The sequence below is a fragment of the Garra rufa genome, chromosome 20 (assembly GCF_049309525.1).
Source record: "Garra rufa chromosome 20, GarRuf1.0, whole genome shotgun sequence".
NCBI classification, from domain to species: domain Eukaryota; kingdom Metazoa; phylum Chordata; class Actinopteri; order Cypriniformes; family Cyprinidae; genus Garra; species Garra rufa.
In genome coordinates this window covers 36,541,386-36,564,611 of record NC_133380.1, presented here as the reverse complement: position 1 = coordinate 36,564,611, position 23,226 = coordinate 36,541,386, and the positions used below count along the sequence as shown (strand labels likewise).

The following is a 23,226-nucleotide window of genomic DNA, read 5'->3' as shown; positions in this document are numbered from 1 at the left end:
GCGGTGCTTCATAGTACAAATGGACGTGGACCCAAAACATACAGCAAAAGCATCCCAGGGGTTAAAAATGGTAAATGTAGAAGGTAAAAATGTTGAATATTCTGCAATGTCCAAGTCAGTCTCTTGATTTGAACTCGACTGAACATTCATTTCACTTTCTAAAAACAAAACTGAAGGCAAAAAGACCCACAAACAACATCTTAAGTCAGCCTTAAAGGAGTATTATTACAAAATTACAATTTATATACTTTTTAACCTCAAATGCTTGTCTTGTCTAGTTCGGCAAGACGAGCGTTTGAGATTAAAAAGTATACAAGTTGTAAATGTTTTTGAAAATAACCGATCGTTTAGCTAGATAAGACCCTTCTTCCTCGGCTGGGATCATTTAGAGCCCTTTGAAGCTGCATTTAAACTGCATTTTGGAAGTTCAAACTTGGGGGCACCTTAGAAGTCCATTATATGGAGAGAAATCCTGAAATGTTTTCCTCAAAAACACCATTTCTTTACGACTGAAGAAAGACATGAACATCTTGGATGACAAGGGGCTGAGTACATTATCTGTAAATTTTTGTTCTGAAAGTGAACTACTCCTTTACACATTATCTATAAATTTTTGTTTTGAAAGTGAACTACTCCTTTAAGGCCTGGAAAAGCATCACAAAGGAGGAATTCCAGTCTCTGGAGATGTCATTGAGTTCCAGACTTAAGGCAGTAATTGCCTGCAAAGGATTCTCAAAATATTAAAAACGAACATTTTATTTATGATTATATTTATTTGTCCAATTACATTTGAGACCCTGAAAATGTGGGTCAGTGCATAAAAGTGGTTGTAATTCCTAAGCATTTTATGTTATTTCTATGTTCAACCCCTTGAATTAAAGCTTAAAGTCTGCACTTTTTCACTTTCAAAGTCTGCACTTGATTGTTTTATTTGAAATCTATACTAGTGCCATAAAGAGCCAAAATTATGAAAATTGTGTCAGAGTCCAAATATATATGGACCCGACTGTATATCAATGACAGTTATGAAATGACTTAACCCTTGTGCAACCTTATGGACATTTTTGTCCATTTCAGTTTTGTTTTTTGTTGTAAGTTTGCCTGTGTTAATGCCAACTGCATACATTTTGTCTCAGGTTTATTTTTATTGAAATTTTTAAATTTCACCCTCATTTCCTTCAAAAAATCAATTTTACCCTCCGTACAAAAAATACTCACACTCAGGACCTTAAAACTGCAGTTTTTCAAACCAGGGCCATTTGACTATAAAATGATGCAATATTTGCTAATAGGCATTCATTCTATCGACAAGGCTTCAAATTTTTAATTTTTACCATTTTTACTAGATTGTGCCATTTTTTTTTCAAATTTGGCATAACACTACATAACAAATATAAATGCCTCAAAATGAATGTTGTTGTTCTTCACTGACACACCCAAGAATCTAAGCAAAGAAAATAAATTCTGCTTAGCATTTAGTATATGGAAATTAACTACTATTTTTCATTTTTTTCAATAAAAACACCTGTGGCATTATGTAAACAAACCAGCATTTAAAGGGTTACAATTTTGAAAATGAATGAATGTTTGGTATCTATGGATAGAACAGATGCTGGTTAAAAAATCGACATCAGTGAAAGCGGAACAAATATTAATAAATCATATTTTTATGACAGTTTTCGGACATGGACATTTTTGTCCATTTTGCACCTATGTGTAACTCTTTTTTTGAATGCAAGGTTAAATTATATTTTGCTAAGGTGGGTGCTGGGGTCTTATCTATCGGATTGCAAAATATATCCATTTGTTAATTATCGTTATACATAGTGCGCGTCTAATTAGAGTTAAGCCAATCGGCATGGTACCCAGGCACACATACTGTAGATAGTAATAAATGCAGTTAACATGGCTCTTCGGAGCAGCAGCAGTACATAAGTCTTGGCCATTACCATGCTAAACCTTCCGAGAGTTTTCATGATAGAAATCCAAAGTTCTGTCTTGAAACTCTAGATCAGGGGTGTCAAACTCCGGTCCTGGAGGGCCGTAGCCCTGCAGAGTTTAGATGCAACTTTAAATTAACATTAAGATTTGCACTAATGGAAAGTACTAAAGTAGCCAAACCTGTTCATTAGAAGGGGGTGTCCAAATACTTTTGCCAATATAGTGTAACTTTTTCTGAACGATTTTTGAAGGCAGGATATGTATCCTTTGCTTCACTATGAATACCTCTATTATGTATGTGCAATTCTGATGCCATTTGAAAGTTGCCACTGGCAGTCAATAGAGTTTTTACCCAATTTTGTAACCTGTTGACAAAATGTATAACAAAAAAATTAGAATTGCAGTAATTTAATTACTTTGTTATCACCAAAATTTTATCTGTTTTATTGATCATTATGCTGCCTCAGAGTCCACCATACCACCACTGTGACTGGTGCAAACAATTCCCTTTATATTAGTAGAAGTCATAAAAGTTTAAACAATGACAGTGAGTAAGTGATGACGTGAACTTTCCTTAAATACAAATTTCACATTTCAACTTCTAATATGATATCACTAAACTAAAGATTGTTGTGCACATATGTATAGAGACACAAGGAGGGCCTATTTGTCAGACACAAAAAATGTATCCGTACTGTATATTACTGCAGACATCCCACCCTGCAAAAAGTAATTTCAAGGAGGTTGCATCACTAATCCCCTAACCCCCAAGCTGTGTTAACTGGGTTGATTCATTCAGTTGTGTTCGTGCATCGCACTCGATACTCTTGCGAAAGTGATGTAAAGTGCGAAGAAATCAAAGCAGAAGTGGTCCAAGGAGACACATTCAAAACACTCATGCTTAACAGGTGGGAACGGTAAAGGCATCTTGGCTGACAACTTGTTTGAATCACTGAAAACACACTTTGATACCTTGTAAACAAGGCTTCTCTATCTCACTCGATTTACGGTATCATTTGTGGGAGTCAGGGAGCTGCTATTAATATGTGGGAGACCTGAACCTTCCTAGAGTGGTGAGATGTGTGTTATCATGGTCTATATCACAAAAGAGAAGTACACTCTTAAAAATAAAGGTGCTTCACGATGCCATAGAAGAAACGTTTTATCTAAATGGTTCCATAAAGAACCTTTAACATCTGAGGTTAAAAAAGGTTCTTCAGGTTATAAAAAGGTAAGAAAGATATGGTTCTTTAAAGAACCTTTGACTGAATGGTTCTTTGTGGAACCAAAAATGGTTCTATGGCAACGCTTTGAAGAACCTTTTAAAGCAGCTTTATTTTTAAGAGTGTAGAACTAAGCTGAGGTGACAGAACCAACATGTTGATCAAAACACATTTATTTACAATTGCTGTACCAATCTTTTTACATTCTGAACATGAAAGAGATTCTCACAGATTCTCTACAGGTAAATCTAACTAACTCCAGACTGGAATATAATGATCAGTCTGAACATACTGAATTACTGTCACAATGGAACTCTTATTGCACACTTTATTCATTGAAGTATAATTCAAAAGTAATGATTTTAGCATATATCTCTGAATATCCAAATCTGTCAATAATCAAATCTCAGAAATGTACAAACAATTCAGAACATTAATGATCCGTTTTTCTATGTTGTCAGTTTGGTCTTCCAGAAAGGGCTCTGTAACGCAAGCCTGTTAAGAGAAAAACAGTAAGATACTCGATTTGTGCAAATACACAAGAAAAGGCACAGTTTTTTTTGATACACACTTCATAAATTGACCTGTTAGGTTGACATGGTGAAGTTCATAGCTTCAAACCCCACAAGATCAACTGGTGAGGAAATTTTCTTTTTGTAGAAAGTTCTCTAGAAACGACAAAATTATTTATTAGCCTACAGAAGCAGGAAGGCAATAAGACATACTATATTTGAAATTGAACAACCTCTGGAATTTTCACTCTCATGTCAAAGGTCTCTGGTGAGGACGCGACAACTGTGACAGCTGCCTGACGTTCTGGGTTTTTCTCATATTTCTGGTAGAAACCCATTACATAAGATAGGCCAGGTACATACTCCTGAATTCTGAGGGAAAGTTAGGTGAAGATAGATAAATCTTACAAAAACTAAGAATATCATACTGTTTTTTAGGAAAATCATAAACATAATGAATTACCTTTGACCAATCATTGTGAACACTGATGGCAGAGCTCCCCAGTTGATCTTGGTATATATGGAACGTTTAGACTCTGGTTGGCATGCTGCGGACACCCTCATAGATATATCATATGTTTGACACTCTGCACCCCATCTGAGATGGGCCTAGAAACATAAGAAGAAAATCAATAAGGCAATAAGGAAACTGATGAGAATGAGTTGCACCAGAAAGCTCTAAAGACCTCTCTACCTTTGCTGATGAATGACTCTTATCTACATTTGCATTGGCACACATTTTCCAGTTTGCTTCTTCCTCAACTTCAGAGACTATCATTTCAATGTCATCTCTTTGGGCTGTTGGCAGATAAAAGGCTACACCTTCATAGCCCAAAGGTTTTGCTGGTGGACTTAGGCCAAGCACTTTTACTGTGATTGCAGGTTCTGGAGTGGCATCTAAATCCTACAGCACAGAGAAAATGAGTTAAATGATAAGATGACTGAGCAATTCCTAGATTACTCCATTACTCTAGCAATTTCTAGTTACCCTGTAGTACTCTGATCATGTTAAGTTACTTTTGCATGGCAAATTCTCCTCTGCTCATTCTTCTTCTACAAATTAGGTGTACAGCTATATTCTGTAGAATCTTTTGGATTTGAATTAATTTACAAGCAGATTCAAAACATACATCTCAGGATGACCTGAAAAACTTTGTAGAACATTACCGATTATCAAGCTACAGTGTGTCTGTCCAAGTATACAATTGATAATTGAACATTTGATTAATTAAACCCTCCTTTTCATTTGAAATAATGACTTCAGATGTTTGTTTTGCACCTGAGATGCTGCAAATGAGTTGGATAAATTGTTTTCCCCACAGGAAGTGACCTCGTCTCTTGTGTCCTACACAGAGGGAGCATGTATAACAAAATCGTCACATTAATTCTGAGTTCACGACTGGAAATCATTAGGCCACTGTAAGTGATAAAGAGTTATGGCTGAGTCATGGTACCTTGAATACTCTGCGGCTGAGATTCATCATTTCACTGACACCTGGAGGGTGTTTTCTGCCAGCAGAGACCTGAATCTGAATCTTTTCAATGGGTTTGGCACCCTTAGCTTCGAAACAAGCAACAGGTTACTGCTAGGAATATTTAAATATCCTTTTTGGATTATATCAGTAATTAATGTGCTACCTGGTTCTAGTTGATATGAAAAGCGAGTACGTCCCAGGAAGTAATACAGAGGATATTCATGAAGGTAGTGTGCTCGTTTGGCCTCTGCCTCAACGCAGATCGCAGTTCCATAAATCTTGGCAGCAGCACATTGCCTGAATTTGACCGCTGAGTCTTCAGTCTGCCTCAGAAAACACAGCCGTTAAGTCTGCAGGATTTGCCAAATATCTCCAATTTGTTTTAGTATTGTGAAGGCTGTTGTACCTGATCATCCCTTGAAGTTGGTAACATCCTGGCCAGTGGCAGACCCTGTTGAGAGTTCTCTGTCTCCGGCATCATGGGAGTTATTTTGAACTCATTTGGATCCTCAATGTTTCTCAAAACAGCGAACACATTAGAACTGTTTGATGAAGAGTGAAAAATCATCAGGTTATTTGGTGGCACATTCAAAGTATATCAGAATGGTGCTGTAGAAATCATGGAAAACGTACTTGACTGAAAATAATTCAGTGACTGTTTTGGTTGGGGTCAAATTCATTTCATACTTTTGCTCTTTCATGTTTATTCTCAAGTCAAATGCCCATGACAAGGCAATTGCCATCTTACTCTTCAGCTCAACACCACACTGAAAAAGATCTGTGTTGATTCCATGAAAGACAAAATGATCTTTTGTCACACTGTAAGCAGAAGGAAAGTCAGCTTTCAACACAAAGAAATGTGAAATGAACACAAATGAAAATCTGACAACTAAATTCTAACACAAAGCTATATATTATTTGACTTAGACATTGTGGAACATATAGTGTTCATGCACAACCACTGATATTAAAATGGCTGTTATATCAGTAGCCTAAAAATGCTGTTTTAATTTAGACCAACGGTTCCCAATTCCAGTCCTCGCAACCCACCGCTCTGCACATTTTGTGTTTTCACGCATCGCTTCCGACGTTTGTTCTATTCCAACGTTACTGCCCTTCGAAGTGGACATCACAGGATATTCCGCCATTATTCATTAGTTCGAAGCGAGCGTATGTGTTCCATTTGAAGGTCATTAAAGCGTGGGAGACGTAAATTTAAAATGCATTCATTTACAGATGCACTTATGTCACACTTCTCTAGTAAGTTTCATCTGTGTGTGAAGACGCTACATGCGGTGACGTAGCGCAAATATGTGAATGAATGTTTCGAAGTATAGTAAACAGATTTCCCCCACTTAGGGAGCAGGGAGCAATGAACACTTTGCAGGGACCATGTCAATCGGATCGCAGTTCCTGCACGGACCTCACTTCTAATGAGCTGGTTATCTGAATCAGGTGTGTTAACTAAGAGAGACATGCAAAATGTGCAGAGCGGTGGGGCGCGAGGACTGGAATTGGGAACCGCTGATTTAGACTGAGCAGGATGTCTCATGAAGACTGAGCTCACATGATCTCCAATTACTCATTTCAGTTACCAGGAATAAAATCATGGCTGGCTGCAAATAACAAAATTATACAGTGGCATGGGTACTATTGATTTTGATATTGATTGATGTTGCTACATCCACACCACTAGGTATCACTGTCTAGTTAATAAATAACTTTTCATCATTACCCAGCAAAGCCATCTGTATGCAGGGCAATATCTGAGCTTAGCAGCTCACCCAGATGTTCCTTGGGAGGAGGATTAATTTCCGCTTTAGCTGTAGAGATAAAATATATTATCATTTTTGTATTTAGCTCTATTATCCCCAGAACTACCAGACATCTAATTAGATAATAAATTGTAGAAGAAAACTTATTACCTTTCATTGTAACAGCATTTACCATGGAGAAATATTTGCTGATTTCAACTGGGAGACCAAGACAAGTTGGCTGTATAAATCGAGCTTCATACACAAGGTGTGGCTTGGTCCAGTGCCAGGAAGTTCCCTTTTGAACATCTTGAATCTTTTCCCAAACCTTACTCTCCTTCCCTGCAGAAGGACTAAATGACTGAGCAGAAAATAAGTGCATAATGTTTTAGTTGAATCTACAAAAAAATAAAAATAAATAAAAAATAAATAAATAAAGCATGAAAACAACAAATCCTCTACAGTGAGGGGAAAAAAAAGTTTTGATCCTCTGCTGATTTGGTACGTTTTCCAACTGACAAAGAAATGATCAGTCTATAATCTTAATGGTTTATTTGAACAGTGAGAGACAGAATAACAACAACAAAAATCCAGAAAAATGCATTTAATTGCATCAGTTTAATGACTGAAATAAGTATTTGATCCCCTATCAATCAGCAAGATTTCTGGCTCCTGGGTGTCTTTTATACAAGTAACAAACTGAGATTTGATGCACTCCCTTTAAAAGAGCGCTCCTAATCTCAGCTTGTTACATGTATAAAAGACACCCGGGAGCCAGGAATCTTGGATCACCTGTCCAGAGAAGCAATCAATCAGATTCCAAACTCTCCACCATGGCCAAGACCAAAGAGCTGTCCAAGGATGTCAGGGACAGGATGGTAGACCTACACAAGGCTGTAATGGGCTACAAGACCATCACCAAGCAGCTTAATGAGAAGGTGACAACAGTTAGTGCGATTATTTGCAAATGGAAGAAACGCAAAATAACTGTCAATCTCTCTTGGCCTAGAGCTCCACGCAAGATGGAGTCTCGTGGAGTTTCAGTGTTCATGAGAACGGTGTGGAATCAGCCCAGAACTACACGGGAGGATCTTGTCAATGATCTCAAGGCAGCTGGGACCATAGTCACCAAGAAAACAACTGGTAACACACTATGTTGTGAAGGACTAAAATCCTGCAGAGCCTGCAAGGTCCCCTTGCTCAAGAAAACACATGTACATGCCCGTCTGAAGTTTGCCAATTAACATCTGAATGATTTGAAACTGATTTGAGAACTGAGTGAAAGTTTTGTTGTCAGATGAGACCAAAATCAAGCTCTTTGGCATCAACTCAAATCGTTTGGAGGAGGAGGAATGCTGCCTATGACCCCAAGAACACCATCCCCACCGTCAAATATTATGCTATGGAGGTGTTTTTCTGCTAAGGGCACAGGACAACTGCACCGCAACAAAGGGGCGTTGGACAGGGACATGTACCATCATATCCTGGGTGAGAACCTACTTCCCTCAGCCAGGGCATTGAAAATGGGTCATGGATGGGTATTCCAGCATGACAATGACCCAAAACACATGGCCAAGGCAACAAAGGAGTGGCTCAAGAAGAAGCACATTAAGGTCCTGGAGTGGCCTAGCCAGTCTCCAGACCTTAATCCCATTGACAATTTGTGGAGGGAGCTGACGGTTTGAGTTGCTAAACGTCAGCCTTGAAACCTTAACGACTTGGAGAGAAAGGATCTGCAAAGAAGAGTGGGACAAAAACCCTCCTGAGATGTGTGCAAACCTGGTGCCCACCTACAAGAAATGTCTAACCTCTGTGATTGCCAACAAGGGTTTTTGCCACCAAGTATGAAGACATGGTTTGTGAAGGGTTCAAATGCTTATTTTATGACGTTTCATAAACCAAAGTTCGGGAGGAGCACGTCAGATACTTAGCCTAATTAACACAGCTGGAACTCACTCAAGCCAATCTACATCATGCATAAATACAGCCGACTCACCTCTACCCATTTGACGGATTATCAGCATTCGGTTTGCACCTTTTGCCATGACATCACAGATCTTTCCCAGGATTTACAGGATTCATCGCGGTCTCTGCTTGACCAGCCACGCACGCTCTCACCAAAGCCCTTAAAATGTAATCTCGCCCCCACCGGCGTCACTTCCAAACTTCTTCCCCGGCATTCTCTTGTCATCCGGCCGGGCGAACAATTCCTCCGATCGGACAGTGGATCGTTTTTAATGCCTGAGGCAAACGCTGATCAATTCCGACGCACCGTCCTCGCGGAGGATAAACAAAGTGAATCCGTACGATCTTAGTTATTCGTTTCCCTTCAATCAGCCAACCTCACTCTTAAATCCACTCCAGCAGGGCAGCCAATATTTCCAGCAAACTCGCAAAGCCCCGTACTCCCCTCGTTCGATACCACCACCGCCCCGCATTAGACCCGGCTCGTGCACTGGGTCTCACCGGCAGGCCTTCAACGAGCCCGGGCCGCGCCCCAGATCTCATCGCACCAAAGCCACTCACTGCCCGCTTTGGCTCAACCATTTAACGTGGCTCTCCCGGCCACAGCATCGAATGCAGCTCTCGTAGCAAACACTATAGCCTGAAGACGTCTCCGCTAGAGACACAGGTCATGTTGCAAATAAATTTTAGAAACAGTTGCAAAGGTAGGTCATTTTTTGCTAAAGGCTTTTAAACGATGTTGTGACATAAAATGATGTCAATGTAATTTTTGTACCTAGGATTGAAGAAACTCCGTAAAACACAACAAATTACTCAGTTTCTGAATTAATATTATTTTTATTTTTAATTTTAAATTACACATTTCACTCATAATCTGACAAAAGATCGATTTTCGAGAAATAAGTGTTTGCCTAAATGACTATAAATAAATAAATATTAAAATAAAAATAAATAAATAAATAAACAGAGCAAGTGCAACTAAGCACTCGTGATGTGCATATTGCAAGCACCTCTCTCCAAGTCTCTAGCGGATGTGCCACTAGGCTAGCTTTTCAACACTTATTACTTTGCATGGTTAAGAGGAAAATGTCTTTTTAGCATCTTATTTTCAAAGCATGCCTGAAGTTGCTAAATTTTTACATTTATAGGATATTTCACTAAATATTAGGGCTGGGTATTGTCACCAATTTGGCGATTCGATTCTTATTTTTATGGTTTCGATTCGTTTTGATATCTATTTCATTTAAAATGTTAGTTTTGCAGACATGTGATCCATATTTTGATATAAATGTTGGTAACTGAAACTCTCCTACTTAAGTTTATTACTGAAATACACATCTACATTAATAATAGGGTGCACACAGTTGATATTTTAAACAACTTTTATTTTAAATGAACACTGTAACAAGAAGTCATAAATATGTGCATCCATTGTACACCATGTAAACAAACTGCAAAATGCACATTACTGTAAAAAATAAAAAGACTGTAAATGTGCAACAGTGAAATCTATTAAGAACTTCAAACATGTTTAAGAAATAAAACTTTTTTCTAAATTCAAAACACTCAAAACAGGCCCATCATAAAGCCTTTGTCTGCTTATACAAAACATTCTAACTGTCCATAAAACTAACAGTTCTTAACTACAGCCTAATCATTTTTCTGCAAAAGAAGCAGCTGATCAACATGTTCTGATCTGATCTAAGGCAGCTCCTTTGTGCTGTGATTAGATCACCAGCGGTTGAGAAAACTCTCTCAGCAGGAACACTAGTGACACCTTCAGGACGAGAGGTGAATATTCATATCCTCTTACGTGAAGCACGTGCATTAAGAATAGATTCGGGGATTTCCCGAATGGATATAGTTGCATTCAACTGAAGATCGATTAAAATCGGAGAATCAATATTTTTTACCCAGCCCTACTAAATATGTTGCTATGTGCTTTGGAAAAGACGTCGCTAAGGTAATCTGAGAAGTTGCAAAATCTGGTAACAATTTGTCCAATTGGTAACACTACCATACTGCAACATACAATCTACCCGCCCCACCTTCCCACAGCACCGCGGTTTTAAATGTGTTTTTATTCTAAGTTCACAAAGCTTGAACTTAAGAATGCAGCAATTTCTCGTGCAAGATCGTGCTTCCAGTCTTATCCAGTCACATATGAATGTAAGTCTATGGAATGAAGCGGCCTCCAGCTCCTGTAGCAAACACTACTGTGATGCTGCCTCTGCTAGCAATGCAGGCTACACGGGTTCTTCCAGACTCCCATCCCGTGGCCCACAGATCAAGCCAGTGTGAGGCTGCCTCTGCTTGCAACACAGGCCCACAAATCTCAGCCTTTTTCCTGCAACTACTAATAACCCCTTTTTTCTTTTCAGTGGCCTCCAACTCCTGTAGCAGACCATAGAGCACCAATGAGCTGACGATTGTTTTTACATGTCACCGTGCAATTTCATTTTCGTTTGACTAAATCACATTCAATTGAAATTACCACTTAATCTTTAATATTTGGCCATTTCTTTACAACAGACATGTTGGAATTGCAAATCCTTGGATGCGGACATCAAAGCTGGCACTCTTCCGAATTTATCATTACATTCAGTCATTTCACAAATAACCAGCATTTCCCCCCGTAGGTGGCATGAATTAAATGAGGGTTTCACATTAGCCAATCGAAGTGGCTACTAGCATAATTCTTGGGTACGAAATGCCCTCTAGTCTATCTGTCAGCTCCGCATAACTCCCTGTTTCCAAGCATTGTCGCCTAAAAAAAAAAAAAAAAAAAATCCTCTTGACGAATTCTCTCACAATAGTAGGACATTGATCGTGCAACCAATTCGTTAAATCATGGGTCTTCACACTGGCAAAAGTCGACATCACCTCAGCTTTTAAAGCTATGCCATCCATCCAGAACCATGGCACTTATTTAGGGTACGTTAACACAAGAAGCCTATGTCATACACCTAACTTTCAGATGCAAGCAGCACCAAGATTTTCTGACGTTATCAGAAGCGGCTTTTGGATTTGGCAAACATTTTACGTAAAGTAATCCTCAAAGCATCTACCCCTTTTTAGACAACTCAAATTGAGTATCGAACTCCCTGTCAGATGCTGCTAGAGCGTCCCGGTGGTGCAAATATGTTTCTCTTTCGACTCTCAACTACCGGCGAAACGTACCTGTCTGAAGCCGCGAGTATTAAACTCACGTCAGACCCTGCGAGAGCCTTTCCGCTCGTAAATGTTTTCCTTCAACTACCAAAAAAAAAAAAAAAAAAAACTTTCCAACCCTGACCTTTTCCTCACTACGGTCGCCGAGGTATTCCCGTCTGATGCCGTGAGCCTTGGCCTCCCATCAGACACCCCAGGAGCCCCCGACCACAACTTACCTTTCTGTCCCACGTCCTGCGGGGCCCACCCGTCCGATGCCGTGAGCATTGGTCTCCCGTCGGATGCGCAGGGGCCCCCAGGTCAGACACCTAACCTTTTCGACACCACAGTCGGCGGGGCCTACCCGTCCGATGCCGTGAGCATTGGTCTCCCGTCGGACGCCGCAGGGGCCCCCGCCCGGTCAACTGCACTTTTCTTCCCTACAGTCGGCAAGGCCTACCCGTCCGATCACGAGCCTTGGTCTCCTATCGGACGCTGCGAGAGCCAAACCGACCTTGCAATTTTTTCCGTTCCGTCCGACGGTCGGCGAGACTCAACCGTCCGACTCCACAAGTCTCCGCCTCCCGCCGGACACTATCTGAGCCCCTTCAGGCCAACTTCACATCTTTTCCCCCCACCTGGCGAGGCTTACCCATTCGAGGTTCTGAGTCCTGATCTCCCCTCGTATGCCTGGCGAGAGCCCTCCCATTCGGGTTTTCCTTTCTGCCTCCCCGGCCGGCGAGGCTTACCCGTCCGATGCCGCGAGCCTTGGTCTCCCGTCGGACGTCGGCGAGAGTTCTCCCGGTCGGGTTACGTACTTGGCGCCTGCAAGCGAGACTTATCCATGCGATGCCGTTTGCCTTGGTCTCCCATCGTATGTCGCGAGAGTCGCCCGCACCAGGCGTCCCAAAACCTTTTTACCTGCCAAACCGAGAAGACCCACTCGTCTGACGTTCTGAGTCTTGATCTCCCGTCGGAGGCTTCATGGGTCCTCTCGGTCAGCACCAATAGGGGCCGATCGACCAGTAGAGCCCTCATGCCAACATCGTAAGCTGCTCCGGCCAAGGCAACCCGGGTTCTCCTGATCGGGCCCCAACCACGCTGCTCCTCCTTCGGCCGGTAGGGCTCACCCGTTCCAACGCCGTGTGCATCCCGTTGAGTATCGGTTGAGCTCTCCCGACCGGACGCCCTAAATCCCGTAATCCATACAAAGCAGCCGGTAGAGCCTTTCGACCTGATACAAAAAACCTCTCCCATCAGAGTACGAAAGGCTCACCCGGCCAGCTAACCAAACATCTTCTCCCAAACAACAGCCCCCGCCAGATCTCAGCGCTTGGGGGGGTCCTCTTTCTGGCGGCTGTCCTACACTCCATTGCTTATTGGGGGGTACTCTAGGTTCGGGCCATTCCCGAGCTCGGAGCCCTTCCCCGGACAGCACGCCAAACATGCTTACATACTCCAGCTAATTATATGTAAGTGGGAACTCGTGAAATGACGTTTCATAAACCAAAGTTCGGGAGGAGCACGTCAGATACTTAGCCTAATTAACACAGCTGGAACTCACTCAAGCCAATCTACATCATGCATAAATAGAGCCGACTCACCTCTACCCATTTGACGGATTATCAGCATCCCTCCACCACCCCATCTCCTCACTCCGAGTTCCTTCTACACATATACATAGGGGGGGGGTACTCTAGGTTTGGGCCATTCCCGAGCTCGGAGCCCTTCCCCGGACAGCACGCCAAACATGCTTACATACTCCAGCTAATTATATGTAAGTGGGAACTCGTGAAACTCATTAAAATGCAAAACATTTTTTGAAATGCATTTTTCAGAATTTTTTGTTGTTATTCTGTCTCTCGCTGTTCAAATAAACCTACCATTAAAATTAAAGACTTATCCTTTCTTTGTCAGTGGGCAAACATATAAAATCAGCAGGGGATCAAATATTTTTTCCCTCACTGTATAACATGTTAAAAAAAAGATGGTGGAATACCTTTATGATGTTCTGAATGTAGTCTCCGCTTACATCCATTAGAAAGGCTTCCTGTCCAAATACGCGTACAAATGCTGTTAACAGAGGTTTATCTTTTGGTAGGTTCTGCCAGTCAGAGAGCTTTAAAAGATCAGTGCACAGCCATTAATCTAATGACTGACATAAGTCAAGAAATACATTTCATAAATTCTAAAACTGAAGATCAAACTTGATCCTGGAGGGCCGGTGTCCTGCAGAGTTTAGCTCCAACTTGCCTCAACACACCTGCCTGGAAGTTTTAAGACCTTGATTAGCTGGTTCAGGTGTGTTTGATTAGGGTTGGAGCTAATCTCTGTAGGACACCGGCCCTCCAAGAGTGTGGTGACACCTGCGGAAGATGCTCACAATTTTCATTATAGTGGCGAAATCTGTGATTCCTAAATCTTTTTTGAGTTGAGGGATTTTTCCTGCTAACAGCTCTCTGAGTCCATCTGCACGGACACCAAGCTGGAAATACATGAAAGATTACATATAAAACATATATACAGTACGTATACAGTACATACAATTACACTGAACTTAAAGCTTTTGTTTGATTACCTCAAGAAATTGTAATATTCTCCCAATGAAATTAATTTTTCCTTTAAGCATAAGTTGTGTGGGTATCAGAGTTTCATTTTGCAGCATATAAATGTCAGTAGATGTTCCAAATAAAAAGTCATCTGATGAGACAAGAAACAGTGTCAGACCATTCCCAGCATCACTGAAAGATTGTACAACAAAGATAGCAAACCAAAAAGATGGTGCACATAATGATGATTATTGAAAAGCTCCCTGTTCTCTGGTATTTTCCTATGTATTGAGAAACACTGTCTTTCTAATGTAAACCCACCATGGAACCAGTCGAAATGCAAATTCTTGCTGTAGCGATAACTCAGGTGGCCAAGTTTGGGGGCAAGAATCTTCATGGCAATATTGCAGGCAGTGGATCTTTTTTTTTTTAGAAGACAAAATAATAATAATGAGGACACTTCAGATGTTCTGAAAGCAGAGGAAAGGAAAGTAGAAGTACACAATTGAGCATGCTTACAGATGTTGATTATCAGGGGTGCGGGACTTGGCAATGCCTTTCAGTAGAGAGTAGGAGAAGCTGGCAACCTGCTGGTCAACCTCCTCTAAGAGGACCTCGCTTATTACTGAGATCAGAGCTATGGATGGCTTGGTCTCTAGAAGCACCATGCAGGCCAGAATGCGGATTTCAGCAGGAAGAGTCCTTTGCACAAAGAGGTTCAAGACAATATCCTGTACCTGCACACATATAAGACGTAGAAAGATGGTCAGCATCTGCTGAAAGTAGTCCTTGCTAATGAAAACATTTGTGCTCATGATTTTACCAAATGTTTTTTTTATTTGGTCCTGGAACAACATTCTTGCTAAGCCTAACCAGTGTGGGAACACTAACCTTTGAGGAAATATCACATTGAGAATCTACACCCTTAAGCCAGTACTCAAGGCATCCCTGCAGACCTTATGTCACGTTGGCTGATGACTGTCTGTGGACAGCAATTTTCATGTATTTCCAGACTTGTTTGACTAGGATCAATTGCATGAACTGGCTCGGCCACTTAAGTTAAGGCACTTTTACATTGTCTTGTGTTTAGGGTGATTGTCCGTCATATCTGTGCCTCAACATAATGCTGTTTTTGAGCTTAATGGCTTGGTTTTTTTCTCTGATATTCATTTGTAGCAGTTAGACCTTATACAGATGTGTGTGACTTCCAAATCATCTTTAATCAACTGAATATGGCACAAGTGGACACCATTTCAAGTACAGCAACATTGCAAACATGATCAAGCAAAATTTTAAGTGTCTGAATACTTCTACAGGTGCATCTCAATAAATTAGAATGTCGTGAAAAAGTTCATTTATTTTAGTAATTCAACTCAAATTGTGAAACTCGTATATTAAATAAATTCAATGCACACAGACTTAAGTAGTTTAAGTCTTTGGTTATTTCAATCATTGACACCCTTCACAAGGAGGGTAAACCACAAACATTCATTGCCAAAGAAGCTGGCGGTTCACAGAGTGCTGTATCCAAGCATGTTGTGGAAGGAAAAAGTGTGGAAGAAAAAGATGCACAACCAACCAAGAGAGGTATGTCAAGCAAAATCAATTAAAGAATTTGGGTGAACTTTACAAGGAATGAACTGAGGAATTGAAATTATTTAATACACAAGTTTCACAATTTGAGTTAAATTACTGAAATAAATTTCCACGACATTCTAACAGATGCACCTGTATGTGTGGTATTTTATTTTTTTTTCTGTTTCAATACATTTGCAAAGTTACTTAAAAATACTTATTTATAATATAGTACTTACATTGTGGGGGTCCCTGCTTGCAAGCAGTCTGAATGCCTGGACTGCAGCACCCTGTACTCTGGTTGGAAGTTTTTCAGCTCCAGCTGTGTAGCCTGGAAGGAACTTCAGGAGAGTCTTGATGCTGGAGGGATGAGCTGCATTTCCCAAGGCCTTCAGTGCAAGGACCATACTCTCCTCAGAGGCTTTACTAAGTCCAGTTGTAGCCATATCCATCAGTGGCTGGACAACATTGTTTACAAATGACATGGAAAATATAAATATCAGAGAATTGAGTTCCACATTAAACATATTATAAAAATTTATATTTGCACTAATCATCTGGCATACAGAAGTAGAAGACCACAGATACCTGCACCACAGTAACGGGGCAGGGATCGTTATACACACAGTATCTGTATACTAAAGAACCATACGCCAAAACTACAGTGTTCCACAGTAGAGGCGGGGATTTGCTGAAAGGAATTGCCAGGAACTCCTGGAAAACAGTAAAGAGCATTAGAAGGCAGACATACATGACATGAATGATTATTGATAATATTTAACTAAGGTCACCAGCTCACCTGAGCTAATGCTACTGACACAGGCTCAGCAGACAAGTGGTTAAATGCCACTACTAGTGCCTGTCCTGCCTCATTCGCTGTAATGTCTCCAGCTTTAAATCTGGCTTCAAGGAATTTAAGGATCCTCTCATCTGTTACCTCCACAACCAAGTCCAGAAACCACCTCCTGGAGACCAAAAAAAGAAGAATCAGTAGGATAACATCTGAGATTGCATAGTACTAAGACAGGTGTAAGGAAAATACCTGTGCTCATCATTTCCTGAGACCTGCTTCCATAACTGCTCTAGATTGTCAAGTGTTGCCACACGTAGCAACTGAATTAGCTTCAGGATATCTGTGCTGCTTGCGCTTTCCACACGATATATGTTATCCTGCGCCAAGCGCTTGATTAAATCTAAAATCTGTTAGAGTACAGGACAGATCAAAATCTACAGTACAGTACAGATCAAAATCGGTTTATGAGTTTATTCAACATATCTGTTTGAATGTTCATGAGTGTATGGTCTTGGCGGTTTGCCTTTGGCACTGGTTCGTTCAGGTTGATCATCACAACGGGAATTGGATTGAGGTCCTTTCCTGTCTTGTACATCAGGTTGCCTCTGCTCTGCATCTGTCCGGTCACTATTTTGTCAGTTGTGTCTGAAACTTTAAGAAGCTCGATGTCCCGTCTGGAAAAAGGAATACGACAATGTCATGCACAATCTGCAGTCTTGCAACAACATGTTAGCTAATGACAAAGGCACTTACAGTGCTAACATTCGGGAGTTTCCTCCCTTCACATTGAATGGAGAGAAGTATTGACGCTCCTGAGCAAATGCTTTAGTGATCAAACCGCCTTCTGCTGTGGACTTAACTGTGTAGGTGTGTTTCACCGTTGAAACAACATTCTCACCCCTCTGTAAGTTTGAACAGCATTCAGATCAGTTCAAGGTTGATCTTCAACTTTTTATCTTCAAGTTTATAATCGAAATATAATGAAACACACCTGTTTGCTAAGTTTGTCTTCAGGGGCGAGAGCCATACCTCGGTATAAAGCAGCTGGCTGTTGACAGTTGCTGATATCAATCATTTGGGACACTATCAACTCTTTGGCATTGGAGTCTTCTTCAACAGTGTAACTGCTTTGACATACACCATGAATTCCCAACTAAAGAAATACAAAAATATATTTTCATATTGTGTTCTTACTATAGAATCATACTATTGTTAAAGGAATAGTTCACCCTAAAATTAAAAATTGATGTTTATCTGCTTAACCCTCCCCCCGCGTCCAAGATGTAGGTGACTTAGTTTCTTCAGTAGAACACAAACAAAGATTTTTAACTCAAACTGTTGCAGTCTGTCAGTCATATAATGGCAGTCAATGGGCACCAAATCTTTGAGAGTAGAAAAAAAAACATACACAGACAAAACCAAATTAAACCCTGCGGCTATTGATGATACATTGAGGTGTTAAGACGATCAGTCTGTGCAAGAAACTGAACAGTGTTTATATGATTTATGATTATATTTATATGATTATTTACCTCTGATCCACCACAATGTTCAACTGTATTGAGTGCGTTCACAACAGCCGGCGCGTCACGCGTCAACATGCTCTGGCAATGTAGTCACTGAAAAGTCAACACTCCCGATTATGAACTGAGTTCACACAAGGAAACGTAATCTTCTAGTTTTTAATTGGTTGTCAGGATCAGGATAAGCACAAGTAATTAGCATTTTGAGTAGCCGCTATGCACTGTGTAAAAAATGAGTGACGTACATGCGTGACAGTGTATGCGCGCATACATCTACTATGCAAGATCATGTTGCCGCGCCTAGCACCGGCTGTTGTGAACACGCTCAATACAGTTGAGCACTGCGGTGAATCAGAGGTAAATAATAATATAAATACTGTTCAATTTCTTGCACAGACTGATCGTTTTGTCTTAACACCTCAATGTATTGTCAATAGCCGCAGGGTTTAATTTGGTTTTGTCTGTCTATGTTTTTTTTTACTGTCAAAGATTTGGTGCCCATTGACCGCCATTATATGACTAACAGACTGCAACGGTTTGAGTTAAACATCTTCATTTGTGTTCTACTGAAGAAACAAAGTCACCTACATCTTTGATGCCCTGATGGTAAGCAGATAAACATCAAATTTTCATTTTTGGGTGAACTATCCCTTTAAGGACTGTTTTGTACAATTAATATGTAGATTTCATACCTCCACCAGTTCGTAAAAACTTTGTGTGGTTTTGACTGTGACTTGTAGAAATCCAAGGATCCCTCTCACAATATTTACTACTGCGTTTGGGACTCCAGGTGCCGTGCGAATGTCAGTAATTTGTCCTTTGGAGAATTCAAAAACGATTGGCTGGCTGAACTCGGCAGATAGACGCTTAGTGAGCTTTTGGGAAGGGCTGAAGGCACTTTTCCCGGGTATGCCATTAAAGTCTTCAACGTCTACATTTGAGATCTTAAAAAGACAGTATATAATTAGACGTTATCTAATTATTTTTACTATCTGATTTATAAATAAATATATTACATTGCTTAGCTCAGAACAGATTGAAAAAAAAAGACAGTGTTGGTACCTGAAGCACAAAGGTTTGTGGCGATTCACCAATGATTTTAAAAGTGCACCTCAGCTTCAGTGCTGACTCAACCAAGTCTTGCAGTTCTCGTCCCACTCGCACCAGTCCCTCATATTTATACTCATATGTTTTTTTAGAGTTCAGGAAAGGCTCTAAAATGTTGGCCATTGATAAATTTCAGAAATTTGCAATTAAGTATTATCTAATATATATCTGAATCCTAATTAACTTTAAAACCTTTATTAGTGACATACACATTAAGTACAACAATAAAAATAATGTACTAATAAATCTTACAATAAAGAGAGAATCTCCATAGGCTTATAGGTAAATTATAGTGTTTACATACCGTAATTGACAGTCTCGCTGGCTAATAGAGAGGAAAATTGAAACATTACTATTCTCCTTTCATATGAACCAGCATTGAAGTACACATTTACATGGGAAAATTCATTGTGCTCAGTTCTAAATAATATTCAGCCAAGGACATGTACTTACCAGCCAGGCCTACCAGGAGACAGAGATAGAGCTGCCACATGGTGAAGTCCAGAGGTGGTGTAAGCAACTTGGACATCATCTTTTATAACAGGGAGCTGTCTCTCCCTCCTACTCCCTTATCTCATGCAGTTAGTGAGGTAAAGTGACCCTATGGTACCACATTTGTCCTGTATTCTAAAACACTAAAACTTTGTGATCATACAGCTACAATTTGTATTCAATGATTTTGACTTTGTTTAGTGCCTATAGTTAGCTGCAGCATAATATGTCAATGGACACCAGCATTTTTGTATAAAGAATACACAATGGAAAGTATAAATCAAAATTCCAAACCAATTGTGTAAATATTGTTAATTACAGTAGCTATACATAAATATATATATATATTTTGTTACCTTTTATATTATGTAAAATGTTAGTTAATGAGAAATTATTTTGTAAATGCTGGAATATAAGAATGAATCTCACTGGTTTGTGTTAATAGTTTGAGTAAACAGGACTAGAGGACAAAGGTGTGAGACAGGTCAGTGTGATCATAGACTGTGTCATCACAACCTATTAGGAGAGCATGTGACCTGCTAAACAAATAACAAGATCAAACTTTAATGAACATCTGATATACAAGCATTAGTTTAAATATAAATAAACACACAAATACACTTACCTAAATATGGTTAGGAGGCATTTCCTACTCTGAAACCTTAAAATTATATATATAAAATATATATTTTGTAATATTTTCTTGATTGCCTGTGACAAAAGAAAAAACAACAACAACAACAGCATTCAATTTAGTTAGTTATTTACCCATCCCCATGTAATTCCAAATCCCTAAGACTTTTGTTCATCTTTAAACAGCACTTATTTTAATTTAAGGGTTTAATTCAGGTAAACATTCATGAATGCACATATACAGAGAACATCAAACTAGGTAAACAGAAGCTCAGACTTTGTGCTTGATGTGTACAAATATAGTTTACAGAAAAAAGTACAACTTTCTTTCTTTTGTGGAGCTCAAAAAAGGACAATTGCTTTTTTCCATGCAATTACAGAGAATAGTGATTAAAGCTTTCAAACTTCTGAAGGAAATTAATATAGGCTTGTAATTTCGGCTAAGGCTCATCTGACCTCAGGCCTTAATACCCCACGTGATGGCCCCCGCCACATTGCCTGAAAGCAAGTCCACGTTGGAAGGAGGCATGCCATCCGGGGCACTGAAATGTCATGACAGCGTGTCGGGCTTGCCATTCTTGTTTCAAATTTTGAAAATAACTTTGCTTCCCTCAGGATCACCAAAGACATAAGAGTTTGTAACCATTATGTCATTAAGCTTGTAATTATCAATGCATGCAAAGATCCATCCTTGTTCTTCACAAATAAAAACACCCCACAACAAAGAGGAGGAATGGATGATTATGGCCACATCAGACTCAGATATTTCTCTATTGTCACCTATTGGAGAAATATCTGTCTAGAACAGACAAGGAGAAAAGCCATCTGGAGGTGTAGAAATGCCGGAAAGGAGGTTGACTGACTGGAAATTGTGGTACATGGCCAGGTCTCGTGACAAAGCAGTCCACTCCAACTGCAACGCAAAAGAAGAAATAGCAGAAGATGGTGCAGATACAAGAGAGTCTGCATGACAGAACAAACTACAAAGCAAGATAGTGTTGTTTGCCCAGGTAATACAGGTATTATATAGGAAAACCCAAGGATTGGCAAAAACAATGGAGATACAGGAGAAATTAAATCTAACCAGACTCACCAGGACAGTCATTTGAGTGACAAACATCAGATGTTGGTCATTGCGGGAGTGGGCCATAAGAGGAGGTCTGCTCTCCCCCGACTCACCATCATGGACAGCACTGTGGCTACAGTAGAGTCATTCAGATTCCTGGATACCAACATCTCTCAGGACCTGAAGTGGGACAATCACATTGACTCTATTGTGAAAAAGGCCCAGCAGAGGCTGTATTTCCTCCGCCAGCTGAGGAAGTTCAACCTGCCACAAGAGCTGCTAAAACAGTTCTACTCTGCTGTCATTGAGTCTGTCCTGTGTTCCTCTATAACTGTTTGGTTTGGTTCAGCTACCAAAACAGACACCAGAAGACTACAGCGGACAGTCAGGGCTGCTGAGAGGATTATTGGTATCCCTCTACCTAACCTCCATGATCTTTACACCTCCAGAGTCAGGAAAAGGGCTAAGAAAATCACTTTAGACCCCTCACACCCAGCCCACTCTGTTTTTGAACTGTTGCCCTCCGGCCGACGTTACAGAGCGCTGTGCACCAAAACAGCCAGAAGACAGTTTTTCCCCCCAAGCCATATCCCACCTGAACCACACTTAACACACCTCAGTACTGGTCATGTGTATCAACACACAAACCTATGCACATATGCACATTCTAGTTCTGTCTATGGACATCTTTTTCTGTATTTTTATTACCATTGTTATTTATAATTTATTGTATATTCTTTTTTAATATTATTGTTTTACTACCTTAACTTTATGCATGTCTGCTATGTTTGTACTTTCTGTATTGGAAGCTCCTAACACCAAAACAAATTCCTTGTGTGTGTGAACACACCTGGCAATAAAGCTCTTTCTGATTCTGATTCTGAAACTTTTGGATGGGAAAACTCATCTGGCAAGCCCAGTCAGTGTAGTTAAAATTCCCCTCCACCCTGATGAGTGTAGTGCTGTCAATGACCACTGACACAGGAAAGAAAGTTCGCTTGCCAACAGATAAGGAGACTCTTGCGAAAAAAGCGATCTTTGACTCGTGACTCTCTCCATCTGATGTGTAGGTCCAATTCTAGAGTAAGAGTATATCATGGGTGGGGACTCTGGATGGAAGCAGAGCAACCATGGTCAGGTCTCAAAGGGACTGGCTGTGCATACTGGTAACAAGTGTTGCTGAGAATGCTTTGCTCCCGTCTGTATTTCATGAAAGCAACCAGGCTCATGCCACATGTGGTTCATGAAAGCTCATGAGGTAGCATGAAAGCTCAGATCATCTCCATCTCCATCGAAGCAGGTAAAATGCAATACGCTCCACCTCTATCACCTACTTACAAGGCGGTTGGAGATTGAGACTTGTGCTGTTGCCAAGTTAAATATCGAATGACCGGCTGAGAAGCAGGAAGCCCACCAAAAATGCAAACTAGATGAGCACTTATTGTAGAGCCTCGATGTTGGGGCTTAC

The 23,226-nt window shown here is 40.4% G+C and overlaps 1 protein-coding gene across 2 annotated transcripts; it reads right to left on the bottom strand.

Moving 5' to 3' along the window:
• Positions 1-3,321: 3,321 nt before the first annotated feature.
• Positions 3,322-20,121, bottom strand: LOC141293688 (vitellogenin-like). Of its 2 annotated transcripts, none has more exons than XM_073825739.1 (28): positions 20,021-20,121; positions 19,872-19,892; positions 19,523-19,674; positions 19,153-19,404; positions 17,929-18,090; positions 17,691-17,839; positions 17,461-17,611; positions 17,187-17,344; positions 16,944-17,109; positions 16,733-16,858; positions 16,384-16,602; positions 15,089-15,306; positions 14,891-14,988; positions 14,599-14,720; positions 14,404-14,505; positions 14,020-14,139; positions 7,077-7,266; positions 6,887-6,974; positions 5,785-5,970; positions 5,558-5,693; positions 5,315-5,474; positions 5,131-5,237; positions 4,956-5,021; positions 4,371-4,580; positions 4,140-4,285; positions 3,910-4,048; positions 3,736-3,832; positions 3,322-3,659 (listed from the first exon to the last, which is right to left on the bottom strand). In XM_073825739.1, exons 1-27 carry the CDS (start codon positions 20,097-20,099, stop codon positions 3,752-3,754), a joined length of 3,804 nt encoding a protein of 1,267 aa, XP_073681840.1. In that variant the 5' UTR covers positions 20,100-20,121; the 3' UTR covers positions 3,322-3,659; positions 3,736-3,751. The 2 variants fall into 2 exon arrangements, with proteins under 2 accessions (XP_073681840.1, XP_073681839.1); XM_073825738.1 differs by having other exon boundaries at positions 3,749-3,832.
• Between the last annotated feature and the right edge of the window lie 3,105 nt (positions 20,122-23,226).

Bases quoted from the DNA above. Each gene is read 5' to 3' on its own strand.
- LOC141293688 (XM_073825739.1), bottom strand. From the start codon at position 20,099: ATGATGTCCAAGTTGCTTACACCACCTCTGGACTTCACCATGTGGCAG. The intron at 19,675-19,871 runs GTATGTAAACAC...CCAACATTTTAG, and splicing joins CAGCGAGACTGTCAATTACG to AGCCTTTCCTGAACTCTAAA. The intron at 14,989-15,088 runs GTAAGCATGCTC...AAAAAAAAAAAG, and splicing joins ACCCCTGATAATCAACATCT to ATCCACTGCCTGCAATATTG.